This window comes from Blennius ocellaris (assembly GCF_963422515.1).
Source record: "Blennius ocellaris genome assembly, chromosome: 1".
Lineage (NCBI taxonomy): Eukaryota > Metazoa > Chordata > Actinopteri > Blenniiformes > Blenniidae > Blennius > Blennius ocellaris.
Window position 1 is genome coordinate 24,226,811 of NC_137650.1, and position 24,579 is coordinate 24,251,389.

The 24,579-nt window shown below is 40.9% G+C and overlaps 2 protein-coding genes across 2 annotated transcripts; both read right to left on the reverse strand.

Annotated features, from left to right (window-relative positions):
* Positions 1-388: 388 nt before the first annotated feature.
* Positions 389-9,797, reverse strand: LOC308131840 (switch-associated protein 70-like). Its single transcript, XM_080498708.1, has 12 exons — positions 9,658-9,797; positions 8,083-8,223; positions 6,924-7,097; positions 6,614-6,838; positions 5,893-6,039; positions 5,634-5,742; positions 5,323-5,504; positions 3,798-3,905; positions 3,271-3,437; positions 2,112-2,310; positions 1,640-1,736; positions 389-822 (listed from the first exon to the last, which is right to left on the reverse strand). The coding sequence occupies exons 1-12, from the start codon at positions 9,751-9,753 to the stop codon at positions 704-706; spliced, it is 1,764 nt and encodes a 587-aa protein (XP_080354834.1). The 5' UTR covers positions 9,754-9,797; the 3' UTR covers positions 389-703.
* Positions 9,798-10,191: 394 nt separating this feature from the next.
* ipo7 (importin 7) lies at positions 10,192-24,134 on the reverse strand. Its single transcript, XM_080499586.1, has 25 exons — positions 23,961-24,134; positions 21,506-21,587; positions 18,985-19,138; positions 18,704-18,862; positions 18,446-18,602; positions 18,239-18,328; positions 18,046-18,140; positions 17,613-17,697; positions 17,372-17,506; positions 16,744-16,843; positions 16,578-16,654; positions 16,302-16,418; positions 15,810-15,899; positions 15,556-15,721; positions 15,301-15,461; positions 15,021-15,149; positions 14,106-14,172; positions 13,849-13,974; positions 13,658-13,755; positions 13,472-13,567; positions 13,121-13,341; positions 12,792-13,000; positions 12,262-12,468; positions 12,069-12,185; positions 10,192-11,740 (listed from the first exon to the last, which is right to left on the reverse strand). The coding sequence occupies exons 1-25, from the start codon at positions 24,042-24,044 to the stop codon at positions 11,643-11,645; spliced, it is 3,120 nt and encodes a 1,039-aa protein (XP_080355712.1). The 5' UTR covers positions 24,045-24,134; the 3' UTR covers positions 10,192-11,642.
* Positions 24,135-24,579: the final 445 nt, after the last annotated feature.

A 24,579-nucleotide genomic window follows, 5' to 3' on the forward strand; every position in this document is an offset into this window, starting at 1 on the left:
CAATTTCTGCCTAAAACTATGCTCTCAATGTACATTTTAATGCTTTGTAATGCCAAGTTAAACAGTATTTATAATTAAGTGTTGATATGGACATTATTGGATGTTACAGTGAATGTTTATTTACTGCATTTGATTTACAGTGTACATAATGAGAATTTAGTTCTTTATTTCTTGTATGTTTTCAGAAATGGCTTAATTCTTTGTGCTTCATGTTGTATACTTCGAGTTCTGTTCCATGCAAGTCTTTTCACTCCATACACTGCATGTTAAATAATTCCACATTGAAATGACACAACACAACATTTAATAGATTCTTTTTAAATGACATGTGTCAATGATGATGCAAAAGTATAGCAATATATACATTCACATAATGTTGTACCCTCTTTCTTGCTTAATGTAGGAGACATAATACTTCCATAAAGACATGACAAGTCCAAGTGCACCTTTCCATCAGAAACATTTAATGGAGCATTAAAACGAAGGTGTTTTACTGGCCTGTGACATTCAAAGAGGTGCCCAATAAAGGTTGTTGCTGCTATCAATTTCAAAGCTATTATGGGTTGTTATCGGTGAAAAAAGGAGTAAGAGTTTGAAGATTAAGCTGTTTGTCATCTATTTTATAGCCGGTCTATACGATAGTCTCTTTGACAGAGGAAGGATCCAGTGATTCTGACGCATCCAGAGTCCTCTGGTCAGACGTTCACTGGGCCTCAGCTCCCTGGATCTTACTGTCCTGCCACGTCTTCTTCCTCAGCTCCAGCTCAGAGTTGGTAAATGATGCAGGGCCCCAGTTTGTGATCAACTGTGGTGCTTTGTCTCCTAAAAGAAAATAGATGAAAGTATTTCAGCAGCATGAACTTTGACATGAACTAGTTTGTTTTTTTGTTTTTTATTGTCAGTTTCATTGAGTTTTTCTTTTTTGAAAGATGCTTTTAAAACAAGATCTTGTTTTGTGCAAAATAAGTCTGACAGTTAAGCTAAGACTATGTTAACACATGCTGTTTTTAGCTAAGAGCACCTGAGCAGCTTGGGTCTGTGTACAGTTTGGTGGAGTGTGTGTGAACACCACGCTCACACTCTGGTGTGCATCAACACAGCCACATCATGACATAAGTTTGACTTGAAACATAGTCTGATGAGCTTCATGTGCATCTCACATGTGACCGAATAGAATAGAACAGAATTCCTCTGTTGCCTTTATACAATACAGCATACAAGATAGGAGAAATATGCATAGTAATAATGAGAAATATATTGCAGAGTGAATGAGAAGGACTATAATGTTGAAGGTTTAAACTGCATGTACGCATGAGTTTAGAGGTGTTATTCTTTTAAACAGCTTCTTGATTGGATGCATATGTAGTGTCAATAAGGCTGTAAAAGGTGAAAACCAGAGTGTGAAATATCCTTTACTTGCTTATGTGGAAACTAGAATAAAACATTTTAATCTTATAAAAGATTAGAATGTTGAATTTGGTGACTTGAAATTGACTTTAATAACGAAGATAATGAGAAATCTGTTATGAGAATAAATGTGCCTACATATGGTTAAATACCTGCACCAAATTATTTGCAGTTAATTGCAGTTAATGGCAGTAAATTCTTGAATCAAGAGCTGATCAGTGAGTCGTTGTACCTGGCTGGATGAGACGCAGCAGCCCCTCTTGCTTGGCCACTTTGTCTTTCCAAGTCTTCGTCTTGTTCGCCGCTCGTTCAAGCTTTTTCGATACCGTCTACCATACATACAGTACAAATAAATTATTGATCCAAGAGGGAATTTCTTTAAATGAATATGTGAATGAAATATATGAAGCAGCGGTACAAATATGGTCAGATCATGTGAACTTTCAGATGTGAACACTGAACATGGAGATGGGTTAATAGCTGCTAAGGTTCATAATATTTTCATATAACATTTACAATAAACCAGATTTTATACTCATGTATGGTTGGATCAGTAATGCTTGATGTGTTTACTAGTTTGAGAGGTAAAATGTGTTGTTTTCCTGTGAATTAAATACAAGCTTTCCCCAAAATGAACTTAATCAAAAGCAGAAAAACAACATGAGGCCGATCAATGAAGGATTTGATGCAGAGGCAGCTCCGACCTGGTACTGCTCCAGTGCCCCCCTACGCTCGCTCTCCAGCCTCTCCAGCTGCTGCATGGCTGCCTGCAGGTCTCTCTCCTTGGTCAGCTGCTCGGCCAGCAGCTCCTGCTTCTCTGCCTCGGTCTGAGACAGCGCCCTCTGCTGCTGCAGGTGGAGCTGCTCCAGCTCGGCTCTCTTTGCCGCTTCCTCCTCCAGCAGCCTGTCAGGAAACACAAAAATAGGTGAATGGCATATTTTTTGCATGTTTTCTGTTATTCTACACTATTTTCATGTTCTCACAGTTAAAAAAAAAAAAAAAAAAAAAGAGAACCTCAGTCGTAAAGGCAGAAGTAAAATAAATACACACATTGGTTTAGTAGTAGTTCGGCACAGATTCTTTTGTCAAAATATTTTGACAATTTCTGACTAGAAGTACTGATTCAGCTCAAAGTAGTTAAGCTAAAAACATGCTGTTTATCATCTTTCTGCCAACAATCATAAGTCTTCAATCTCCTTTTTCAGGCTTACTCTAAAGGCCAGCAACTCTCATACCCGTTACATTTATTGCCAATCACTGAATCATTTTCCATTTTCTTTATGACATTTACAGTATATTCAGTTCTAAATATTGGTGTTTTAATCAATTTGAACTTCAAAATACACCTCACCCACCCCTTCAGTGACCCCGACACTCACTCAGTCCTCTGGGTTTTTCTTTTTTTTCATTATTCAAGTTAATTACAGATACCTGGAAACTACATAAATACAATAGTATTTGCACCACATTAGCTCCCCCTCTGAAGGAATGTGTGCTTTGCTCAAAGTTGGGCACTTATACATGCATAACAATGATGGAAGACTAACAAAATTAACCCTCCAGGCTTTTTTTTTTTTTTTTTTAAGAAAAAAAGAGGAATAAATCAACAGCTGAAAGTATGTGACTATAGCTATTTATATGTTTGCTCGTCTGGCTTCCTTATCTAACAGTGGGTGATATTTCGGTAAGCAGTTCCTGCATGTATTCATTTGCATGCTGTGTGTGTGTGTGTGTGTGTGTGTGTGTGTGTGTGTGTGTGTGTGTGTGTGTGTGTGTGTGTGTGTGTGTGTGTGTGTGTGTGTGTGTGTGTGTGTGCGTGTGTGTGTGTGTGTGTGTGTGTGTGTGTGGGCGTGTATCTGAGACCTGGCCTGCAGCTTTCTCATGGCCTCCTCATCCCGTTTGGCCTGCCGCTCGTCCTCTAAGGCCTCCTCCAGTCGGTGGTACATGTCCTCCAGCTCACGGACTCGCTGCAGGTACTGCTCCAGCTCACTGGACTTCTGGGCCACCTGCTCCTCCATCTGCTGACGGACCTGGATGAGCCAACACGGTTTATTTATCAACCAATAAACTATAAATCAGCATTTTGTGTTGGTATTGTGACATTTGTTTCCGTGCAGTTTCATCTACTTCTGCAAATAACGGCTGAAATGACACAATCTCCTTTCAGAAGGAAAATTATCATTGAATTATGTTAAACAGTAACAAGCTGGCTCATCTGACAGAACAGACGACTCGACATGAGGGGAATTCCCTCTGAGCGCACTGGCCTGCAGACAACAAGGGATGGTGATCTAATGAAACACTTCAGTTTTGTTCCTGTAAGTATGACAACATCATGCCTCAACACATGTTTAGGGACAAAAGGAACTGAGCTGTGGGAGTCAGGGTACCATTTTCTCTCTCTCCAGATCCTTTCTGTAATGATCCTGCAGGTCTTCCTGGGTTTTTTTCCTCCTGAGCTCCTCCAGTGTTGCTTTGGCTGCAGCTTCTTCCATTTTCTGTGAAGCACAAAAGAGGAAATTCTTATTAATTGTCGACCAGGCGTGAGTACACATAACCATGCAAGAAGATTCATCAACCAACAATTAAAGATAAAGAGGATCTCGTTTAGTGTAATCTCACGTCACTTCAGCAAAGTATTTCTTTGCATACGTACATTTCTGAGTGGTGAAAGAAGAAACAAACTTTTTCGACTGTTTGACACATTTAGAGGGCGGAGTTTTCTCAAAGTAAAGTGCCTTCATGGAATTAGTAATGATGCATTTCGACAGAGAATATTTTTACACGTTTGAAAAATGGTCAAATGAAAGCAGAAGTGTGGTGTAAGAGATAATGTTTAACAACTCTCGTAGATTAGATGCAGGTGTCCCCTACTGATACTTGCCTGTCATTTGCATGGAAACTTTTGCTTCCCTTTTTTTATTGTGAGCAGAAAGCCACTCTTTCTTGTTCTTTCCCACAATAGCAGCAGATTAGAACAGAGTTACACTGCACTGTGTCCGGAGGTTCCCACTCCAGGATGAATGTGAGCTGAGACATTAGCACATTTTCACCACTCTTTAAATTCAAATCTTTAGAAAACTCGAAATCTGTTTTGGTTATTAAATTGCAACTTAATAGTTTGAATTGAATTACATATAGTTTTATAGAACATTAACCAACTGAACATTTCAAAGAAAATAATTGCAGTTTTAACGAAAGAGCATAAAGAAAGCCTCCTTGTATAAAATACATTGAAATGTTCTCTATTTGCACTAGTTTAAAGCATTTAGCCTCCACATTGTTACAAGTTCACCCTCCCTGTGTGGCTTAATGCTGAATGCTACTTTTTCAGTGAGTTCGCTTTCGGCTCTGATCAATCGGCTTACGTCTTAATGTTGTGTCATGTCCACTGCACTTACTGAAACACCGTAATCCCCAGTAAATGAATGAGAAACTTTTTTTTTTTATCACTTCCCCCTCCTTGCTCTTCAAACATAATTAGAAAACTGTCATTTTCAAAACCTGTGATGTCCTTTTTCACATCTCATCCTTTTATTCTGATGGGCCACTGCGCTGCTTTCAATGCTAAAGTCTTGTCAACACAAAAAATGTGTTTCTATTTTCTTCGAGTGTTGGAGAATCACTCACCTCCATGAAAATAAATCCATCCATCCCAATAAATGCAATAAATGTAGAAGTAAATACAGGTTCTACTGTCTATGTTATAATTTACATTTTGATTTCTTCTCGCAGATGAACATGTCTTTGCTATGCTCCCCTGAAGTTCTTCTGCGGGGCGGGACTACACACATCGAAAATAATCTTTTCAATATAAACATTGCTCAATATTATATTCCTGAGATAGCTTGACATCTGTTTTGTGTTATTTGTGTAGATATCTGAGCTGATGTTTTGGTGGCGTGAAGCACAGACCATCCTCAAGTCTTCCAGCTGCCTCTGTTTGCTCTCATTAGCGGCCTGCAGCCGCCTCATCCTCTCAGCCAGGTCGTGGTCGTCCACCTGCTGCCGCCGCCTCAACTCCCGGCGCCTCAGCCGAGCCTCCCGGCGAGGAGACATCATCCCTAAACTCAGCAGCTGGATGCACGTTTGAATGGCTGCCACCAGAGTAAACGACATGGACAGAAACAGTGGCTGTTAACATGCTGTTGATTCAAAAGAATCAATATTGGTGAGGTAATGACGAGACCGGGCGACAAGGGAGTGTAACGTAACATATCCAGTACTTTGAATCCAGTCCTGCCTCTTCTTTCTGTCAGACACACTGATCTCAAAGCTTTTATCAGCACACTTGATGATAAAAAGATATTTCTTCCCTTCTTTCTCTGGGAGAGACTGCAGGAGAAAAAAAAAAACAATCTTACTTGTATCAAACTAAAACTATACATAGAAAAAAAACCTTTGAGAAATGCCAAGTTCAATGTATGTTGTGCATGCTCACAGATTCAATATTGTATTAAAAAAAAAAACAGCTGGATGTTTCACCTCCACACAGCAGCCTTGATCCAAAATAATGTCTCCCTTCTTCTCCACCAGATCCTCACAGACGTAGTACGACAGCGAAGAGGTTCGAAGGACAAACCATCTCTCTGTCCAGTTCTTCCTTTTGTGGCCTTTTTTCATCATGTATCCCTTTAACAACACAGCATGGAGGTAAATCCAAACACTTGAGCGCTTCCCATTGCTCCACCAGAATTATTAGTGTTTATAGACACTGACACATGGATAGAGTGATGTGAGAGATCAAACCAACAATATTGTGATCGAATCACAACCCACTCTACCATTTGAACTGCATTCATGCCAACAGCTTATCCATTAGGATTCACATAACAAGTATGTGCTTGTTAAACGTACAGTTCGTCAACATGAGAGAATTAGAAACTGAACTTTACAAAAAGCATGAAGCCTTTATGTTCATTGGAAAACTGCAATTGGGATTTACAGCCAACACAATAAATAACATGATTACATTACCGCTCACAGTACTATCCTGTTTAAGTAAACAGTGTTGTGTGACTGTGTTTACAGAAGTTAACAACAGTGTGACTAAGTGTTAGCATTAAGTGTTACTTCTTCCTTCAGTTGGTTGTGGTAATATGTTTAAGGATACACGATGTTCAGAGAATTCACAGGCTCAATGAACCTGCAAAACGTTTGAGGGAAAAATATTACAACAGTGAGAAACATCGACCCAGCATCTGACCTGCTTGAACACATCCAGTATGAGCTCGGCGAAAACTTGGTTGATGCCCATTGACAGAGTCTGGCGGTTCATGCCCTGGCTGAAGTATCCGATCCCCACAAGTTCGATGAGCTCCCAGGCAGTCAGGCACGTCTTTGTCCTCAGCTTCAGCTTGTATTCTGCAAACCGATGCTCGCTCCATCCACTGTCCATGGCCTCTGTCAGCTTTCGCAAGAAGTACTCAATCTAAAGAGGTCAGGACATATTAAATACTTTTGCTCTGAAGTGATTCCAACAGTAAAGGGGACGGTCAAAGCTTCCTGTCAGATACCTCTTCAATGACGATTATAAGTGGGTATGTGTCTTCCGATAGAAAGTTGAAAATGCACCAGACTTTAAAAGCATCCTCGTCTGAGATGAGTAGATGTTTAGTGTATATATTTTTCTTGTAAGACACAGTCCAGCACATTTTATTGAACTCCAGTACATCAAAATCCTGGTGTGCCTGTGAAGGGAAAGTGAAACACTCAGTTACAGTCAGGCTGCTCAGCACCAGGCAGCAATGTGTTTACAAATGCTAAACAGGAGAGCAAAGTTTGTCTCCTTTCAAAAACTTCAAGTCTGCAGGATGTGGGGTACAAACATGTCGCAATTAAACGCCTCATTTTCATTCAAGTCAGAGCTCACTAGAGCAGACCGAGCAAACAGCTTCTGAGAACAAAGAGTGAAACTCCAGCAGTTTACCCACTGACATGAGCGTCGCATTTAGGAAACTCCACATTTGCATTTGCTATATTTTATTCTACTCAGTTAGAAGCAGGACCATGACTCAAATCCAGCATAATGTCTACAAAGATGAATCCCATTGCTATCAAAACAATTAAATAACTTTGATCACAAAGCCAAAAACACACATTCGTGTGGGTACAAGAAGTGCTTGTGGACACTTCCTCTTCTACAAAGTGCAGATCATGATTAGTCATAGTCTATTATTATTGTTTGTATAACTGACATTGATCCAAATTAGGAAAAAGCTTTAGAAGTCTTTCCATGTGAACTATGACATGCGCCTTGAATCATAATGGCACTTTGAAATACTCACTCGAATGAGTGGAGTATATTATGATACAGTAATGATTATTGACACTTAAAAAAAAAACTAAAAACTCTAAACATTTCTATTTTATAGTTTCTGTGATGTTAATTTTAAAAATGTAATCATTGTTTTTATGAATACTGGTTGGTTTATGGTTGTAGCACTTAAGGATTTCATAATGTAACATGACCTACAAATACAATTTATACCATTATTTTCATTATTATTGTTGTACAGAGTAACATTGAATTTGTTATTCAATGCTCTTTTCAGTGTAACATGTTTTCAAACCAAATTGGAAGTAACTCTTCTGACAGGTGCATTGCCAATAGAGAATTTAAAGGATGTGATGAAAGAGAATGAGCCTTTTTTTATGTTTGAGTTGAATCCTCACTTTGTCAAGAATGAACTTGTTGAGATACGGCATGTAGCCGTGGTTGGAGAGGGGCCCCTCACTGCCATCTTTGAAATGTGCTTCAAGGGCCACAGGGTCATGAGGGATCTTCATCAATGTGCACAAGTTGTAAGACAGCACCTGAATCACCACAGTGACAACAAAACACACGACAAGTGAGGAAATAGAGTGGAAATTGATTCATCCTACACACAATATGCACATTTTGTGAAATAAAAGTTAAAGGGTAAATCATGTTTGGTTTTTTTAAGTTTCATCACAGGGAAAAACATGTTTCCGTATTTAGACCTTCTTGGTTAGTCCAGGTGAAAGGAACGATTCAGTAAGATGCTAATCAAAAAAAAATTTGTTTTCAAAGTGATGCTTCTCTCCAACGTGGATCAAGGGTAGATTGAACAACAGTGACATGACCATGATATAAATAAATCCCCAGAAATAGTGACTTTTGCAGCAGTGACCAGTGAGCATATGTGAGAGATAAAAACCCTCACAGGAGTCTGACATCAGACCTTTTATTTTTTTAAATCTGGGCACAGGGACATCAGAGTCCGTATGCCAACAAACTTGGGTCCAGATCGCCCCACAATAAAGCACCACATCTCTCTCATACACCTTTAGATGGCCTCTCACAAGTTTTCCAAAGTGCTGACAACAACAGATCTTGGTTGAAGAGAGATGTGAAGAATACAGCTATATTACAAATAAAGTTAAAAAAAAATATATATATATATATATATGTCATAAATGAACAGTGACATTATGTTGAATAAGTTCAAGATGAAAAAAAAAATTCATAGAATTTGTTTTGGAATCATACTTGCCGTTTTGTTAATGTGCACAGATGAATGAGATGTCGACCTCTTCTGTGTCAAGAACTCCAAAATCCTTCAAATTGTACTGTTAATTCTGGTAATTGTAACTAATTTAACTACAATTTCAAATTCTAAATTATTTAGTATGTCTTATGATACTGATATAACTGAATTGGCTATCATTTCCTATTAAACGAGTGGTGCTCCAGAGGCATCTGATACAGATCAGATAAAATTTTCAATAAAATAATTAATAACTATCTTCGATACTATTACTCATTTCGCCAAACTCGCACAACCCAACATAAATGGTACCACGTGATCCTAATGCGGTAAGAAATCCCTACACACCTCAAAGTCACTATGAAATACACATATTTTGAATAAACATTTAATTTTGTATTTTTGTAACCACCAAGTTTATTTTTTAGTGAAACAATTCCTGGTTTGCATCAACAGCTGTGTCCAAACCAATGCTATACAATAATTTACGGACGTCTAGATATATCATGAGGGTAAGATCAATTTGCATGCAAATAAAACTAATTCTTATAACAACACCCTCACGAGCACAATTCAATTTTACACTTCAGGTGGAAAGTTTTTTTTTTTTTCTCTCTCCAAATTTTGCAGTTTGCTGGTGTTCCTGTAAAACATCTGTGGAGGGAAAGGAAAGAGATACCTCGAGCTGTTCAACTTCCAGTAACTCTGAAGTTGTAATAAAAAACCAAGTGAAACACACCTTTAACTGAGACTTGGAAACTTTTCCTTGATGGTCCAGGTCCAGGGCTGTGAATGCGTGCCATATAGACTTTAAAAGCTCCTCCCGAAGCCACATCTTGTTTCACTGCTGCGTCTTAACGGTCTGTGCGTTAAGCTGCGTCTTTTCGCCTCTCGAGCAGGAACAACGCTGAGGGCTCAGCAGATATTAATGCGCTGATGGCGCCACATAGAGTCCCAAGTAATGATGAACGTAATAGATGAAATCCATCCATCTTTATCACTTTGTCCGGTTTTGCCCAGACACATTGGTGCGCTTTTTACGCACGTCCATCCGGTAAAAAAAAACAAAAAAAACAAAACACTTTTCAGTTACTGTGCAGCATTATAGTCCGTATCGATAAAGGTTGTTATATCAGTTCTTATGCCCTTGAACCAGAGACCCCCACACTTAAGGTTTTCAACCAAAATGTAACAAAGGATTTCAGTAATGTTCCACAAACATACCTTCAAAACCAAGTGATCTCGGACGAGGTTTGGCAGAGTCGACTTGCTGATGTCTTACGTTTCCTCCTCCGAATGAATTGGTGAATGCATTTATTCCAATCAGGTGCGTTGGGAGAAATTACCTGGACCCAGACTTTGTTTTCTAGTTTAATTACACATAAACCTTTACAGATTTACAGGAATGAGTTCATGATGCAGAAATTGCATTTTGTCGGGAGGAAAAAATGACCCCCCAAAAAAATGATCCGACACCTCAAAAGGCAACTGCTGTGTTCATTCCCACACAATTTCATTAGTACAAGCCGGTTGACCTCTTTGCGGGGTTAATGAAGTTACTTTTCTTCCAATTCCGAGGTTATGTTGCAGAGATGGAGTTACACCCAAACCAAAGACAGGAACATCCATGTGAAAACCCCCACTGCTCTCTAAAAAGATGAGCGCTCAGTCATTTACCAGTTTCTTAAACAAAAATTCAAGCAAAAAGCTGGGAAATGCATGTGTCTGTTAAATAAAAACACCCATGGCCATGAACTCCCTTCGCTTTTTTTTGTTTTTTTGTTTTAATATGTTGTATATATAGATGGTTCATCCATACACCAACCAAAAGCTTGAGACCTTCACGATTCAAGTCCAATTGTACATGCTTCAATGATGTATCCAATTGCACTTCCAGTGCTCACAAACACTTGTCCTGCAGCCATACTGAACACCAAGAGCAGTCTCTTCCTGAAATCGATGTTTCCCAGTTGCCCACTGATCCACTCTGTAACAGATGCATCATTACCAGCCGTTGACGGAAGTCACTTGCAAAGTAACAAAGTTACAGCTGTTTTCAGTTTAAATAGTTTTCAATTTAAAAAATTTGCAGTCTGATACAGAAGGCTTAGGAGACCTGAACAATATGAAAGTGCTAGTCATTAATTTACAGATATCAGGCATCACATAGTGCTATGTATTATCCAATATGCTACATATGAATACAGCTGTTGATACCTTACAAATGCCTCCGGTTATTTGTCAAGGCTACTTGAAAAAATCAATAACCCTGGCTTGTATGTACATAAACAGGAGTGTTTGTTTATGCAGAAAATTACATTTCATCACTACCAGAGGTATGATATTACGGCCGTTTGGCCACAACAGTGATAATGAAATATTTAGTCCCATTATCAATTCTGTTTATCCCCCAATTTTGTGTAAGTGGGAAAAAAAACAAAAAGAGTTGCTGTCATGGTATCTCTTCCACGCTGGACTCCAGAAGACAGCGTGTTTCAGAGCTTCTTCTCCCGCATCGTGCTCAAGTTCTTGGTTTGTTTTCCCCAGCCATTGGTTACATTTTGGTTGCTTTCCCACATCTTCTGGTACTGTTTCCCCATTTGATAGATTGAAGAATGACTGAGAAGAACCAGTTCTGGAACCACTACTTAAGGGAAGAACACAAGCTTTTTTTTCACTTCACTACAATCAGTCACAGAGTAATAAAAAGTAGAACAAGATGACTCAATTCATTCCAGGAGCAGTGCCTCCAAAGTTGAAAGTAGATGGCACCACTGGCGCTGTGAATTTGTAGCCGCCGTGTTTCTCGATCATCTTTGATTCTGTAATTGGACAATGAGAAACCGCGCTTAATACAAATTCCCCAAAAGTGAAGAGAATAATTGTGTCACTACACAGTACATGCCACCAACTGAAATGTGGCCAGTTTTATCATTAAGAGTCCCTCCCGAGTCAAACCTGAAACATTTTCCCAACTGCTGTGTGTGCGCATTTTAAAATTACATTTATGAACGCTTTAGAACATTTTTATTCCAGTACAAAGTATTAATCACAAGAGAGAATGAAATATAGAAAGAAAACTGGTTTATTGTCAGACCAAGATGCTGCATCAGCATTACACAGCCATTCTAATCCTGAGCTCCAGCTTACCATGTGCTGCCCGTCTCTGGTCTGCAAGTGTGGCAATGTCCTGAAGCTGTTTGCCCTGTTCCTCGTCGAGGGCTTGTGTTAGTGCCTGGTACCATGCTGGGTCACGGTTCTGGATGTCTGCATGACAGTGGAGTGACGTCAGTGAAGCTGTTCACACCCGAAGACGGTAATAAACACAGGAGCCTCCTCTTACTCTGTAGTATGGCTTTGAAGATCTGATACTCATCCACCAGGTTATCTTCATCATCTACAGCTGTAGTGTAGCCCTCCAATGCCGTCTCCTCGGCGTCGTCCTCCTCCCAGTCTTCATCATCTCCGTCCTCTCCTGCATGCTTGGCCAGCATCTCCAAGTACTCCTGACCTTCCTCATCGATGTCATCCTCATCGCTGCCCAGCTCAGCTAAGTTCAGATTCAGAGGATCATTTAGCATCACAGTGCATGAATTTGATGGTTGCTAGGCATTCACCAATGCAAGTATCGGGTCTGCTACTGTACAAGCATTGTTACTCATAAAATACCCTTATAAAAAAGAATTGCGTGACGACATGCGTCAGCAACAGGTAGACAAGAGCGAATGAGCAATGTCTGCAGTTTGGGGAGTTTAATATTAATAATGACAAAAGTAATGTTACTCTGTACCGGGCAAGTATTTACTTGTGCTTTAAAATTGTTGGAACGGCGCATCCAATTGTTGCAATACAGAAAACATAGCTTGGCCATACCATTGTCGTCGTCATCCTCTCCATTGTCATCGTCGTCGTCGTCGTCATTCTCGTGCTCTGCTCGGCAGGCGTACGCCCTTTTGAGGCCACTGAACAGCAGGATGGCTGCTGGGACGAGCTGGCCGGCTACCTGGTTGACAGCCTGAGGCCTGTGATCGAGATCGATAAGAGCGCAGAGGCCCAAAACGCACATCTTCCTATCGTGGAGACTGAAGAAAGCGAGGGGGACAAACATCGAATTAGCTGATGGAACATAGAAGATATGCAGGTTAAAAATCGTCTTTACATCTCAGTAATTACACCAACTGCTAAATGAACCAACAACTTACCCGAGGAAGCAGTCCACATCTTTCAGCCACTGAGAAATGAAGTGGTTTGTGATTGGCTCAGTGTTGTTGGGAAAGCGGAGGTTCTCCAGGGTGTTGAGGAGAAGAGGGGGGCTGTAGTAAAGTGCAGCAATGGCCACCTGCAGGCACATAGTCCTCAGCTCACTGGTCTTTACCTCCCGTGTCAAACGCTCCAATGCAGCAGCCACAAACAAGGGGACAACCTGAAACAAGAGCCAGTCAAACACACGTCATAAGAAGCCAAATAAATTCTTATAAGTGGCAAGTTTAAGGTTTTCTGAATGCATCATTGACATGTGGGGACACAAATATAATTTTCCACTCCAGACGGACCTGATCAATGCCTCTGCCTTTGCACTGCAGGATGATAACCTCTAACAGCTTAGCTGCATGGCATTCTGGGTCCTCGCCTGGATCCCCCGTTAGGACCTGTGTGAAAGGACCAGCAAGAGTAAATGCACACTCGACAACATATTTTACTTCAATAAAGCCCCAGAATACGCAACTGCATGACTTTACCTTCTTGCACATGCTATAAATAATCTCAAGGTATTTGGTGTCAGATAGGAGGGTGTCTGTGTCAACTGTGACGTAGTTGTGAAGGAGAGGCATCATGTCTGAAAGGGAACCAATAAATACACATAACTGAAGGTCCTGCCAGACCATTATATTTCATATATTGATTTCTAACGTCAAATGCAAATACGCACCTGTAAAGTAGTCAAACCCATCTTGCTGGAAGACTTCATAGACAAGTGGAAGAAGTTGCCACATCTGTGGTGACACTTGCTGGCAGGTCAGGCTGTGAGCCAAGGACAAGATCTCCTCGTAGAATTCTGGGAGAACAGAATGACACAAGTGAGTCATGAAGGGTAAATGAGGTCCATTTATCAAAGTAGGTGCCTGAAACCACTTCAGTGGAATATTTTACTGAATTCTGGAAGCACAAGAAACTGGTTTCGTTTACCCAGCACATGCTGCTGCAGCACGGTACCAATGACCTGGAGACAGATGCCCTCCAGCTGCTGTGTGATCTGCAAAACAGCACAACGGCAGTTTAATCAACATGCGATCAATTTAAAAATGATGAAAAGTCAAAATGGAATGTGTATGATTTAGTCTCAACATCTTTGGAGAGAACTGCAGTAATGTTTCAATAAATACAAACACTGGTAATTTAGTATATATTTCAAGTTCCAATTCCTCCACAGTCGTTATTAGTAGAACATAAACAAAATAAATCAGACAAAGCAAATTTGATCCCAGATATTGCAACATGAAAATGGCATTTAGGGTCATTTAGAAGAATTAAATCAACCAAGTCAGTGATTCGTCTTCACGACAAGACCAATAAAGACTGGCAGTCTTCCATATATGTCATCTACTATTCAGCTGGTGAGAACAGACTTCCTGTTCGCTCATCTTTCTACACACTCAGCAAGTTAATCGTTACCCAAATTTGATGGTCCAATTAAAAAAAATAAAAATCTTATTTTCAAGCAGCTAATTGTGGGTTGGCAACTACCGAATCCATACTACTGAGGTGTTAAGCAATCTAAAGCTCCTCAATGTTTGGTCAAAGCTAATGGCTTCGAGCAACATTAGCTCCACGTTTCAGCAGATATGGTGGCAGCATGCCCCGGCACTATTTCTAGCGTCTGCCTCAGCCTCTGAGTCATTTCAAACACGGCGAGAACAGAGTGTGTTCTCGGGAGTTGGTGGGTGGCTCAAATGTGTTGGCAAGAACACTGCAGTCGACCAGAGCTGCTGCACCAGAGGAAGTGGCATCAAGATGAGCGATCAGTCAGGAGAGAGTAAGAGCGAGTGTGTGTTTATGACATCGTTTTGTGTGGGCAGTGCACTTAGTGCTTATGCCGCTGACCTCTTTGTGGTCCTCCACCACACTTAGCAGTGTGTCAATGGTGTTGAGGATGCCCATAGCAGTCACAGCTTTGTCATCGCCTCCTTCTTCATCAGGCCCCGTCTGAATCACCTGGTTGAACGTCATCGCCTGAAAGGGATTGAATAGAGGGGCTTTGAAGATTGTGTCCATCGGCTGAATGTTTAACGTTAAAATGGTAATAGAAATTGCCACCAGGCTGAAGCCTTGACTGAGTTTTGTTAGTTCGTTTGGTTTCAACATGCAGCCACATCAAACTCACTAGATGCTGCGTCATCTCCACTGCGATTGGAGTGACCTCTTCACTGTATTCGCAGATCATCTTCTGTATGACATTGGTGAGGTCATCGTTCTCCGTCTCCCTGACAATGTGCAGGAGCGCCTGCATCACTGGCCGGATGAAGGGAGTGATGTATTCTTTGGCTGGAAAACAATAGCAGACTTTAGCCTCAAAACGCCCTCTGAATTCACCTTTATCTATTATCTAATAAATACACGAGCTGAACAAGGCACTCACCTTTCTCCTGGTTGCTGATGAGGACCTGCAGGGCAATAGCAGCCTCCACCTTGACTGGCATCTCGTTGTCATTGATGAGACAGAGGCGGGTTAGCTCAAGAGCCGTCTGCAGGTTCTGGTCGCTTTTGAACTTCACCTCACAGAAGTAATGCAACACCCAGCAAGCCTGTGAAAAGATGGCGATGAGGGAGATTAAATAACCCACTTTCAAACTACATCCAAATATTGCATGTCGCAGGGTGATTTGAACTTACTCTTGCTCTCATGTAGCCGAGTTCACTGCGGAACAGGGGGAAGACGTGATTCTGCAGCATGAACTCCATCTGGTCCTTGTATATCTTTTTCTGTGAATAAAAGCATTAGATTTTACAGGAGTTAAAATTCAGTATATAGTTTACATATTGACATATTCAGAAAATTTGGTACATTTAACATTGAAATGGACAATAAAGAACCCACAATCTCCTCTTAAATATTGCGAGTATGAGATATTAAAAAGAATTACAACCAAACATAACTGGCCAGATTTTAACATCTTTAATTGCCCATCCCCAGTAAGGTGACCATTTATCATTACTTGATCATGACAGAAGATGGGTTGCGGGACAGTTGTGCCTCCTTCGCTACAAATGATTAATAAGTATCTGATGAAAAGCTGACAGGGGGATTGCAAGTCTTTTCAATCTAACTGGAGCTAAAGGTACATTTAAAACATAATCCAAACGAATCAGCGATTATCAGTATACCTTCAGCAGGATTTCAGCCAGAGAACCGATCATGTGCAGGGCGCCATCTTTTTTCCTTGGGTCAGAGCCGAGATCAGTAAGAATCTGGTAGCAGAAGCCCATCGACTTTTGCAGCACCTAAAGAGTACAAATACATTTCATTTGTCCTTTTAGACCTTCTATATAAAGAATTTTGGCAATTAAACAGTTTTATTTCCATTATCGTGGGAATACTAGTGACAAATAAAATATAAATTAAGGATCAAATTGATGAAGGACAAAGTAAGAACAGCTCACCTCTTTCCTCTTGTTGCAAGCGGTGAAAAGAAGCGTTTGCGCTGCGGTTGTTGGCGAGATGAAGTCCTCAAACACATCTAGTGGAGACGGAGCAGATTTGAGTCAACGTTAGTCATCTGCTCCAGACTGGATTCCTTTTGGATTATAGCACATTCCCCCTGCTTACCAAACTTCATGCGGATGTACTCGTATGGATCCTCCTGCCACAACTCCTCATCACTGTCTGTGTAGCACATGAGGGGAAACACCACATCCTGAATGATGCCCTGAAAAACAAAATGCATAAGGAAACGTTAACATGGCAGTCGTCAGACATTGGACAGATAATTGCCTTCATTACCAAAAAAAAAAAAAAAAAAAAAAAAAAAAAAAAAACACTCGACCAAAAGCAATGCTTAAACCTATGAATAATCTTAATAACAAGTATTAAAGTCTATTTGGCCGCTCCCTCTTGGAGTCACCTCAAGTAAAATGCAAGTCGAAATGTGACAATGTCTGGTTTTTCCATGTCAGACACCATTCCTGCTTGCAACTGGAATTGAACCCGGCTCCCATGCACTCGTGGTCAAGACATGAATTGCTCACGTTTATGTGCAATATACTGCAACTTTTGTATTTGGTAATGTTACGGATAAACTATTCATAATAGACTCCCGCTTTGAGCTCTTGGATATTTGACATAATTTACAATGTTCACTTAATCACAACAAAGGACTTCACAATGTCATTATCAAAACAGATTGTAGTACAACAGAATTCAATGTTGCCTTGACAGCAACATTTTGTATTTGTACCTGAATGTGTGGTTTGAGGTTCTTCCACGTCAGGGCGTGCGCTATGCCCTGGTTGATATAGTTGAGTGTCTGTTGGAGTACTCTTGGTGCCACGTATTGTTTCTCCTTATACTGATATAAGACTTTCAGCAGAACCTACAGAAAAACAAACGCACTTCATTTGTTTCATTCACTTTAAAGACAACGTGCGGCCTCACTGGAGAGCTGCCGCAGCCTACATTTCACTTTTTGATGTTCGCACCTGCTGTGCTGGAACTGCATATTCCTTTAGGAAAAGCTCAGCAAACTCGGTATACTCTTTGGTTGTGTTGCCAGGACTTCCATACCTAATAAAACAAAAACAAAAAAACAACATAAGAGTGAGACAGAAGGTTCATGTTAAAGATGTGTCCATCACCTGAAGTAGAGAGTAGGTGTGTGAGATCTCCAACACACAGGTTATTGTGAAATGAGCTGTGTGGCTAAGCATTTGAAGTTTTTTTTTTTTGCTTTACTGGTTTCCATGGTGACTGGTTAAAGATGTTAAATATGAGAAAAACGCAAGTCCTCAAAGTTGCTATAATGTTTAGAGCTGATTAGGTTAATCGTTGAGAGAAAAAAAATGTTTTGGACAGAGATCATTTTATAAAAGTAGCTTCTAAGCCATGAAGGTATGGATTTTATTTTTTTTTTACCTCTCAAACAGCCGAGCCAAGATGTGAAGGGCCCACTTCTTACATTTCCACCATGGCAGCTCAGGCCGCTCGTCTTCATCAACCTGCATCGTCTCCTGCACAGACAAGAAAGACAAATGAGCTCATTTAGGAAACAGAGCATCTTTTAGGATCTGCACTGTTAAAAAATGGTGTGAATTCATTCAGTCTCTACCGGAGGCACATCTCTATCCACAACCGTCTTCAGGATCTCCATCCACTCCGTCAGGTTCTGTCTGTTGATGAGCTCCAGAGGAAGGTTGTACTGTGAACACAAGATGGTTTTCTTCAATAAACGTGTATCCATCGGAAGCCTATATTTAAATGTGGTTTCAAACAACTATTTCTTCTTCCTAGTTGAGCAATTCTAAGGGTGTAATACCTGGAAGAGGGCATAGAGGATTTTGAATATCTGCTTTTGTATGAGGACAGAGTCGCTGGAGTGGTCCGGCAAGAGCTGGATGAAGCGCTCTTTCAGCATAGGCATGAAGATGTGCATGGCGGCCACGAGAGGTTGACGCTCATCTGGTTTTTTGTATCTGTAGGAAAACAAGTTGCATCAGCATCACACTGTCCACTCCACAATACCAGTTACACGTTGATACAAAACTAAAAGTCTGCTTTGAGAGCTCCAACTTACTCGTAGTTTTTGACAAGCTGGTAAAGACAGAGCAGAATCCCCAGCCATCCCGCACTGTTGTCTGACTGCAGATAGAAGCCGATCTTGTCCACGATGGTCGTCCACTTGCCAGGGTAGTCGTGCTTGATCATGTGGTGGATACATGTTGTAAGCTGGACCCTGAGAAATTTGAAAGAGCCCGTGTTACACCGGGTGATCAACCAGTTATCAAGTGACGAAATACTTGATAAAGGGTGTTAGCAGGAACAGAGCCGCTCACAGCCAGTACATTCTGCGGTTACCTGATGCGCTCGGGGGAGTGGATGATGGCCTCCACTATGTTGTCTCGAATGAAATGCCTGTCCGCCTCAGGGATGTTGTTAACAGGCGTTTCTGTGCCTGAACCGTCTCCAGCACTCCAGTGCTGGGTTATCATGTTCTTAAGGTAAATCACACCTTGACACACAAAGAATACAAATGTTAGATAATTACAACCCAAAAAACAAACTCGCAACACACTACATGTTGTGTGAACGGTGATAAATGACACAAAAATGCTATGACGTTTAATTGCTTTGTTGTTGACGACTCTTGTTTAAATTACTTCTTAATGACGTGGTCCAGCTGTTCCAGGTATTGGAGGAGCCACTGAAGGCATTTTAAAATGGCACCCAATTTAAAAACAAATCTGAGTGATGGGCACTGCTTGCCCATTAGAGACATTTTACTCTCCGTGTAGGTTTTTATGTACAACTGACGCAACTCCAAAACTCACTCGCATGATGTATACCGTTTTACTGTTCTGCACAACAGAGTAGTTTAAATTCAGAACCTCATTAAGCCCAAGCTACTGAAATAAATTCTTCCATCTGGAGTTCAGTAGTTTTGAATGTTGCACCGGGGTGTCAGCTGGGTTCACGTCTGCAGCGCGAGGCCCCACTCTGAGCGGCACAGCGCGCAGGGAGAGGCATCTGAGGCCGTGGAGGAGCGAGAGCTTGCAGGCAGACTGCTGACACAAATGTCTACACAACCAGCGAGGCAATCATAATCCAGCCTATCAGTGCTGACGGAGCGTATAAATGCCGTCCTCGTCATCTATGACAATGCTGCTCGACACTGTGAAATCGCTGCGGATCTTTAAAATAGATTAGGATGATGAATTACTTTTTGACGGCAGGATTAAACAAGCACTGCAACAAAATGAGAACTCGTTGTGAGATACCATGACAAAGTTCATCTTAACTTTCTTTTAAATATTGGCCAATTTCTAAGAGATTTTCAAGATACTTCTCTGCATTAACCTGTCCTTTCCATAATTAATTGTAACTACACATACTAGAAGTAGTGAGCTGCCACAGTGAAGCAATGCAAAAAAGGTAATGTTAAAGTGCCAACATATGTAATTAACCTTAGTAATGACAAGTACACATATTTAAAGCAAGGTTTTAAAAAAAGAATAATCCAGCTTTAACTTGACAGCAACAATTTTAAAGCACTGTGACCTCCCTCGATGAGACATTTATTTCCTTTGTATTAATTTGACAAAAAAATGGATCTCGGAGACGGCGATCACTTCATATCCTGCCAACATGAATTCAGCTACAACTCAAACCCACACAGTCATTCTTTCTAGAGACGTTCAGCTGTGAAACAACTGCTTTGAAAGCATTTGATTGATCTATTGAGCAAAATTATGCAACTGCTGTCAATCACCTAAAACAAGCCAGAAAGACGCAGAATGACTGTTTCTGACTGCTGACCATCATGAAGCTGGGCAAGCTCATAAATCATTTGGCTGGACCGAGTGAGCCGGTGCCAGCACGGTAAATTAGGACCATAATCACTTTTACTTGTAATACAATTTAAACAGCTTCTGTGGCATCCGACAAAGCTTCTGCTGCTTCACTCGGCCTTAAACACTGTCAGACATTTTTTGACAGCTGCAAAAGTAATTTATTGCACTGAAGTGCAGCGCAGTACTGTAGAGATGAACACGCAATGACTCGCATACAGTCTGTGCATGCTCACCAACAAGTTTGATTGAGATTCCAACTTTGAACCAAGACCCCCCCCATGAACGGCTTCCTCCCAGAGCAGCATGACCGGAGCAAAACAAGCTATATTTAACCAACTCCACGTGTACACTGCACTTCAGCATGGCCTTCGAGGTTCACAAAAACACCAGTGTGAATCATGCCCTTTTGCTAAAATCTACCTTTTAAAAACTTATGTAAGCAACATGCTTAACTCTGGCTCATGAAGCATATCGACCATTGTTTTCAGCTAATGCAGAGTCAGCTGAAACACTGTGGTAAAGTGCTGTGTGTTTTAACAGCCTCGAGCAGAGGCGTCAAACTCAGATCCTGGAGGGCTACATCCCTGCATGTTTTCCATGTTCTCCCTTCTTTAACACACCCGAATGTCCTCATGGTCCATCACCACATTCAGCACAAAGCCAGATAACGAGTCGCTTATTGCAATCAGCTGTGTGCTGGCAGGGAGACATGAAAAACATGCAGGGCTGTGGCCCTTCAGTATCTGAGGCCACATTTACACGTCCCTGGGTATCTGAAAAAACTGATATTTCTCTGCGTTTTGGCCACGCATTTACACATAAACGTAGCTACGGCTCACCACAAACGATGATTCCTGAAAACTTGACTTGATTTGATGTTCTGAGTTGTAATCTGATCAAAAGTTTAACCCAATCATACATTAAAAGTGTAAAAAGAAAACACTGCATTCAATCTTTTTAACCGTTGCTCCATCTGCAGTCTATTCTAACTGACTGTAGAACTATTTACATGTCGAGGTTTCGCTCACCTGCTTGCCTGACTGGCAAATCCAGCTGATCAGACATGGTAACACGCAGCAGAACGGACACAAAGTTTACCTGGGCGTGACCCTGTAAATGAGAACAGCTGAATGTCAAACACAAACATTTGGATTTTTTTTTTTTCTTTTTTTAATATTGGTGTGCAAGCAATTAAATGCCATTTCTCCATAGATCCAATTTGAAGGTCCATTTAATACTTTGGACAACAGATTTTTTGACATGGTTCCTCCAATAAACACTATTTGGATGGTTTAAGTCACCTGCACATCAAGACAGTTGCTACGCATCGGACAACAAAAATGGACAATGCCATACAAGGTTGATGAACAATGTTGAGCTTTATAAGATTTCTTTATTTTTTTTATACAAAATGCTTAAAGCAATCATGAGTTGCATCAATCACATGAAAAACTGAGTAAGGGAAACAAAACCTAAAGCACAAGTTTCAAAACCTGAAATGTGCCCTATTAAGAGACGCCAAGCAGCAGTCATCCAAATAATGGTCCATCGCTTGTTGTTTTCAAAGTATAACCAAGTGGTAGCATAAATAGTAAAAGTTGCCCTTTAAAACAAACTAAAGAAAATCTGTAGTAAAGAACTGCATTTGGGAACAGATTTACTCGATCCTCCTCCAGCAGTCAGCTTTCCGATGATGCACACCAAACTCGACCTCGGCCAGCACTGAGAGAATACTCTGAGGTTTGCCATTCAAGTGAACCGTCACTCTCAGTGCATGTGTGGGTGTTAAAAATATTAAGCCCTTTGGATTACTAAAAATAACTTGACTAGAACATTACATGTTAAAACATTGGTAAAATGACGAATATCATCTCTATATGGAACATAAACAAGCCTTTGTTTTTTTTTTTGGGTGGGGGTGTCCATGACACATGTACATAACAAAAGCAGTATTCTTCCTCATGCAGAAACCTGACTTTAAAATCAAATAAAGGCTTTTGTTCTTCATGACAAATGGAGCTTAAACTAAACGAAGCCCAAACACTTCTAAGGGGATTCATTCAAATGTTGAGCCATGTTAAAAAATATTATAATAATGTATAATAATTTTGAACAACAAACCACTGAAGGCAGAGCTGCAGGGATTGATCATATGATTGGTGGTGAACATCAGTGAGAGACATACTTCTAAGTTTGCTGGAGACTTTTCTTTCCAGGCGGAACAAAGGAAATACCCAAAGGGAGCAACTCTATTGAGTGGTTAAGAGTTTCAGTATTGATCAGCCAAATGACAACTCTAGGTCGATTCCAATTTAATGTACATGCCCGAGCAATATCATATATGTGCACTTGTATATGAGCGCATAGTGTATTCTTACGTGCAGTGCTAGATTTGTTTTACTCTTCAATAAATAACTTTACATCACAAAAACATGCAATATATTGCTATCGTTTATGTTAGGAGAATTAAAGTCAATACATGTATAGAAATAAAACAAAACATGGAAAATAAAATTAGCACCAAACCCGAACTGTTTTGAGTTTAAAGGGTCTGTTATCAGATGATGGACGACGGTTATGTAAGTAACGGTTATCGCTATTAAACTCTACACAACCGTTGGTGTGTAGAATATATATCATAATTGTGCGTTAGCTTCGATTACATTAAATACATAAAAATATATGCACACAGAAGAAACAAATGGCGGATGAGGACACGGCTGGCTTTAACTTCACGTGAAACAGAGCAGCTAACTCGGTTAACCATAGCGCTCATGGACTTCCCGGATGAAGTGAACCTTTATTTGAAAAAAACACATCCAAGAAAATACCGTGAAGTGATTCGCAGCGCAGACGAGATAATGGGAAAGGATTGGAAATTGTGCGTTTTTCTTTGGTTGTTGTTGTGCACTGTACGCAGTTCGGGGCTTGTCATGGTGACACGTGAGCACCAGCAGCTATGTAGCAATAGCTCCAACAAGTACCTCTGGCTAACGCTAGCCTGACATCGAGACAGCGACGAACCGCCTCAAAATACCTAAATTAGCACATGGCGCCCATTCACGCCGCTACATTTGTGGATTAACACACTGTTCGTGTTACTCGGGTGTCGTGTCAGCTCTGTAAAGAGTCCACAATTGTTCCGAATCAGTGTGTGACCAGCTAACAATTATCCGGTTAGCTTATTTAGCATTAGCCGCACAGCTGGCTTGTGAAGCTCACGTTGACGTTGGTTACTGGCACGCGAGTGTGTCATCGAAACGGCAAAGATGACATTGAAGATTTCGGAAAAAGTGGCGACGAGGATGAGGGCAATGAGAGAGGGTACGAGCGGAGCGGGATTGAGCTCCGAACGCGTCCCGGTGAGAACAGCGGAGCCACGGCTGCGTGATCGCACCATCTTGATGTTGTGAACGGGCCGAGGCCCGAGCTGAAACCGCGCCACAACTCCCATCACCATTGATGGTTAATCGCAACTTTTACCTCATTCAGCTGTCGCTCTGCGGCCTCCCGCAGGTTGGGGTCCATAGTACCCCGAAGGGCCTCGATCAAAGACTCTGGATCCATCGCGAAAACAGTTTGCGGCTCGGATTTTTTTAATATTTCAGAGGTCTATCAGTTCCCAGTCACTGCGCACATGGACGCACGGCTCTCCGGTTACCCGGCGCGAAAGGAAGCAGTGAATGAAGTACCCGGATAGATCAGCGCCAAATTTGTGCTACACGAACATCCGGCTGCGACCGCGGGCACGTGGGAGTTGTAGTTCACTAAACGTAAGCGTCAGGCATTTACACTGATTCGAATAAGTATAATTCCAGGAGTCTCTAAATAATAAACTATCATAGAATATGGAGTGTGGAAAGGAACAGCTATTTGGTTTCTTCTTTAAAATTTTTGATGATTAATTATATTATAATCAAATTGGCTAAGATAATTGAACCACACATAATTGAACTGAATTAGTTCATCGACTGTAGGTGTCATCTAGGTGACAGATCAAGTAAGCATTCTCATATGATGCAGTCTCTATATGAATACCAATCAGATTCATTTTGGTGTTTTATACACACACACACACACACACACATATATATATATATAT

Bases quoted from the DNA above. Each gene is read 5' to 3' on its own strand.
- LOC308131840 (XM_080498708.1), bottom strand. From the start codon at position 9,753: ATGTGGCTTCGGGAGGAGCTTTTAAAGTCTATATGGCACGCATTCACA. The intron at 6,839-6,923 runs GTATCTGACAGG...TGACCTCTTTAG, and splicing joins TTATAATCGTCATTGAAGAG to ATTGAGTACTTCTTGCGAAA. The intron at 5,505-5,633 runs GTACTGGATATG...CTCTGGTGGCAG, and splicing joins GAGGCAGGACTGGATTCAAA to CCATTCAAACGTGCATCCAG.
- ipo7 (XM_080499586.1), bottom strand. From the start codon at position 24,044: ATGGATCCAGAGTCTTTGATCGAGGCCCTTCGGGGTACTATGGACCCC. The intron at 18,329-18,445 runs GTATTACACCCT...TTGTGTTCACAG, and splicing joins TCCTCTATGCCCTCTTCCAG to TACAACCTTCCTCTGGAGCT. The intron at 17,698-18,045 runs GTAAAAAAAAAA...TTGTTTTATTAG, and splicing joins TTGGCTCGGCTGTTTGAGAG to GTATGGAAGTCCTGGCAACA.